The sequence below is a fragment of the Triticum urartu genome, chromosome 1A (assembly GCF_056163025.1).
Source record: "Triticum urartu cultivar PI428250 chromosome 1A, HENAU_Tu73, whole genome shotgun sequence".
Taxonomy (NCBI): domain Eukaryota; kingdom Viridiplantae; phylum Streptophyta; class Magnoliopsida; order Poales; family Poaceae; genus Triticum; species Triticum urartu.
The window spans coordinates 497,649,688-497,653,868 of NC_141873.1; the positions used below are offsets into that span (position 1 = coordinate 497,649,688).

The 4,181-nt window shown below is 48.5% G+C and overlaps 1 protein-coding gene across 1 annotated transcript; it reads right to left on the reverse strand.

Annotated features, from left to right (window-relative positions):
• Positions 1-532: 532 nt before the first annotated feature.
• Positions 533-2,896, reverse strand: LOC125536505 (F-box/FBD/LRR-repeat protein At5g44980). The gene is made up of 3 exons (XM_048699734.2): positions 1,743-2,896; positions 1,526-1,660; positions 533-1,387 (listed from the first exon to the last, which is right to left on the reverse strand). Exons 1-3 carry the CDS (start codon positions 2,688-2,690, stop codon positions 962-964), a joined length of 1,509 nt encoding a protein of 502 aa, XP_048555691.2. The 5' UTR covers positions 2,691-2,896; the 3' UTR covers positions 533-961.
• Between the last annotated feature and the right edge of the window lie 1,285 nt (positions 2,897-4,181).

Consider the following 4,181-nt stretch of genomic DNA (forward strand, 5'->3'; position numbering starts at 1 on the left):
GGTTTCTCAAAACTAACAGCAGCTGCCGCCCTAATACATAAATTAGGAAGCCGACGGTGTTCTTTAGGGAATCTGGAGAAGTCTAGGCATCTTAAGAGTTTGCCCATCTTGCTTGGATGGTGGAGAGGGAGTTTTTTCAGACATAGGTTTCACAGTAGAATTGCAAAATTAGTTCAGGATGTAAACAAATATATATTATAACAGAATATCATCGTGTATGCTCTGTAGGGAAAGATTGATGCTTCCACACGTTTACTCTTATACTATAAGTTTATATATCTCTGCTTTATGTTATCGGCACGCTGCATTGAGAATGTGTTCGAATGGATCAGTATTCGCTGCATACGTTTTCATGTCAATTTATGGATCTCTGCTTACGGGAAGGAGAGAGTATTCTGATCTGGGACTTCCAGACCATGCATGGCGATGGCGTACACTGCTTGAAGAATGACCACAACTTAAATGGCACAGCCATCCTTTGTCACTAAATCTATGATCACATACATATAGTAACTGCTGGTGTTACCATCTTGCAATACAAGGCCAAACAGCAAAGAAACAAGGACAGCCAACTAAACATAACAGATTAAAACTACTCCCTCCGTCCCACAATATAAGACGTTTTTGCAAGCTGTTTTAGCTTGCAAAAACATCTTATATTGTGGGACTGGGGGAGTAGCATCCAAGCCCAATAGAACAGAGAAAATACATCATGCAAGATATGAAACATGAGCTTAGACACCATCTCCTTTGTCCTAGTAAAATCCTCAGTGGGCCAGAAAACATTCCATCACTAAATGAAGTAGAACACCGGGACAACATCATAGGCTAGATACAAAAGCTTGGGCTTGTAAAGAAGGCAATACAATTTTCAAGATGGGCATCAACTGCATCATAGAAAGGCTTGGAGGCTTTACTGGCTAGCACCACAGGTTGGTGGTCTTGGCAGCCCAAGTTCTAATTAAATTTGGTATATAGCATCTCCTAGACCCTTCTCTTCACACGTTGAGCATCCGCTGGAGGGCAAGTCAAAGGGGTCATCCATTGACAAATCATGGGTATCCCTGTTGTGTGTGAAATCATCGCTAGTGCCACATCTCATTTCAATTCGAGCATCTGGAGAAGCTCTACTTGTGACTCGTAGCAGGCTGAGTTGATGAGCAAACCATCCGTGCTGGCGGTGGTAAGGCAATGTGATTTTCATTTCCTCTAGCCCTTTTGTATTCAGAACAAAGAACCTAGCAAAGTCAACATATGAACTCTTGCTGCTGACATAATTCTTCAACACCACTTTTTTTAGATGAAGCTCAAGACATTCAATCGGGTCCAGCGGGTCATACTTCCGGGCATTCATATACTCCCCTGGGTCGTCTGAAGGTAACCGGAACTGGAGATAGAGAGAGAGAGAGAAACAATACAAAAAAAATTGCCAACTGGTTAGCAAGACAATAGACAATGGCTAGATTACACATCAATCAAATGCTTATTTTGACATTAAAAGCAAGCGACAATGTTTTATACTCACAATGACATACAACTTCTCCAAGCAAGGGAAGCACTTGAGGAAGTTAACCACTGCATCCAGATTAGGGCCAGTAGAGCTGAGAGCCAAAACCCTCATGGTGTGCATTTTGGTTGTCAAACTGACAGCAACCCCTTCCTGCAGAACAAAGTGCAAACATAAGATTAATAGCCTGCACACAAGAATGTCAAACGCAATTGATGAAGGCTGCTGCTGCTACCTGAATAATTGAACTTCCAAGTTGGAATTCGGGTATGACTTCAGACAGGAGCATACCGAATATCTCCAGTTTAGGCGCGCAGATTATCCGGATGACCACTTTGCTGCCCGTTGAATTAAGCGGCAGCAATCTCTCAAGGCAAGGGGCGTCCTCGATGACTAACTCTTGCAAAAAGATACCAGTGCCTCCATTCCACCAGTCGACGAAAAATCCCAAACTCCTAAGAGTTTGGGAGCTGATGCAGAGGCGAGCAATGCCCCGATTTTCCTTGAGCTCGAGGCTTTCCAAGGCAGAGCAGCCAGAGAGCAAGCTCTGGAGAACGTCCTCCGAGATGATGACCTTTTTCAGGGTCAGCTGCTCGAGGCAGGGGAACTTGAGGGACAGCTGCGCGATCGAGTTGGGGAAATGGAATCCGTGGAATTTGGCCACGCGGAGAGTGGGCGAGAATCGGAACGCCGACAAGGACAATGGACGCCGGCCGAGCCAGAACATGCAGGTGAGCTCGAGCTCCTGCAGATTGTCCAGGGATTGGGAGCTAAGCCAGCCATCGATCTCGTCGCCGCTGCAGTCGGTGAAGAGGCGGACGGAGAAGCGTCGTGCGGGGCCGGTGTGCTCGGAGAGGATCTTTGGGATCGAGTCCTGGTTCTTGAGCTCACAGTCCAGCGCGAGGTTCAGAGGAGCGGAGCGCCAGATCGGACGCCACCGGCGGGAGAGGACCTGCGTGCGGGCGCCTTCCTTGGTGGGGAGAAGAGACACGATGCTGCCGAGGACGGCGTCGGGGACTCGGGTGATGTGATCGACGCTCCCCACATCGACATGGTCGCAGCTGCCACTCCCCGGTGGATCTTGGTCGTCGATCCTACGCTTCTTGGAAGCTTGCAGTCGATGCCGCAGCAGCCGCAGCAGCCTCCTTGCCCGCCGCCGCAGCAGCAGCAGCCGCGAAGCCATGGCTGGCGGCTTGCCGAGACGCCGTGGGAAGTTGGGGAACGGGGAACAAATCCAGGGATTGGGAACCGAGGGTTTACTATCTCTCTCTCTCTCTATCTCTTTTTTCTTTGAGAGAAATAACCGAGGGGTTTACTCAACATCGGCCTATTTGGCTACGGCTGATCGATCTGCCGCCGTCCAAATAAATTAACGGTTTGGATTTGTCTATGTCGGTTTGGATTTGTCTATGTCGTGGGCGATAATAAAAAATAAAATGGATAATTTGGCTCCGACTTACTTCTCTGGGCACGTCAAAGAATCAAAAAGGCAGATGAGTCCCTGCAAAAAAAAAGGCAGATGAGTGACATGGGAAACTTTCGTTCACAAAGCAAAACAGAAGGCTTGATCTTTTATTTTTGCTTCTTTTTAAAATTTAATTTAGATATAAAATGATTTCAATCGAGCGGCCAATTGCACACTTGCATTGGCCGCCTCGACTTTTTCGTCTCGGGCCCTTGCGGGCTGGCCCTACATAAATCTTTCCCCCTGCCTTATCATTATCTATTTGTCTACCTGATTGATCCCCATCCTTCATCTCTCTTACCTCCCACTCCACGTCATCGCCACCTCCCAAACCTCGTTCGTGCCACTCACCTCCTCATCTCAAGGCCGTCTATCGACCACCACCCGCTAATCTTGGCACCACAAGCTGTCGCAAGGGCGTTGCCGTGTTGCCGCACCCTCGAACCAACATGGTGCAAGGGGTTGCCCACTGCTGCAACCCACAGGACCATTGCGTCCTCATCGGATGCAGGCTAGCAATGCACTGCGAGAAGTGAAGCGGGTTGCTACTAGCAGAGATGCTTGGTGCTGCATGCGGCACCCACACTTGTTGAGAGTCGACTGACGTCCACTGCAGCGGAGCCCAGGCGCACAAGCTTGACTGTCAGTGTCACGAGCTACAATGACGATGTTGCAACCCCAACTAATGATGTTGTGATCGGTCCGCGTGACCTAGTCGGCGATGCTGCGGACGGTTGGTGATGGTGCGGCGAGCGGCCGGCCAGGATGCAATGACGCTGATTTGCATTGATGTTGCGATGGCAAGACTGTGGTGTTGCGACTTTGGCCACTGGATGCTGCGAGCGGCACAACTGATGATGTTGCATTTGCAAGCAGCCAGGCCAGCGGCAGCGTGGCAAGTCATCAGGTTGCGTGGCGGGGCATGGGTGACGGTGTTGCGTTTAAAGCGGGAAGGAAGCTGTGAACAAGTTTTGTCGTTTGCATGCACAAGATCCAATGTTTAGACCGTAGGTAATCCTACGGCTTGCAAGGTGGCCCATATAGGTGGCATCTCTCGGCCTTTAATTTACCGCTTCCGTTTCATATCGTTGCTATTTTCACAACTTGTTTGTATAAATGTACAATAGCTGGATTTTTCAGAAGAAAATACTCTTTCCTTTCCAAAATACAAGGTGTCCTAATTTTTCAAAAAAACAAACTTCTTAAACT

Excerpts from the sequence above, each read along its gene's own strand:
- LOC125536505 (XM_048699734.2), bottom strand. The coding sequence starts at position 2,690 with ATGGCTTCGCGGCTGCTGCTGCTGCGGCGGCGGGCAAGGAGGCTGCTG. Across the intron at positions 1,661-1,742 it reads TTGGAAGTTCAATTATTCAG|GAAGGGGTTGCTGTCAGTTT; the intron begins GTAGCAGCAGCA and ends TTTGTTCTGCAG. Across the intron at positions 1,388-1,525 it reads TGGAGAAGTTGTATGTCATT|TTCCGGTTACCTTCAGACGA; the intron begins GTGAGTATAAAA and ends CTCTATCTCCAG.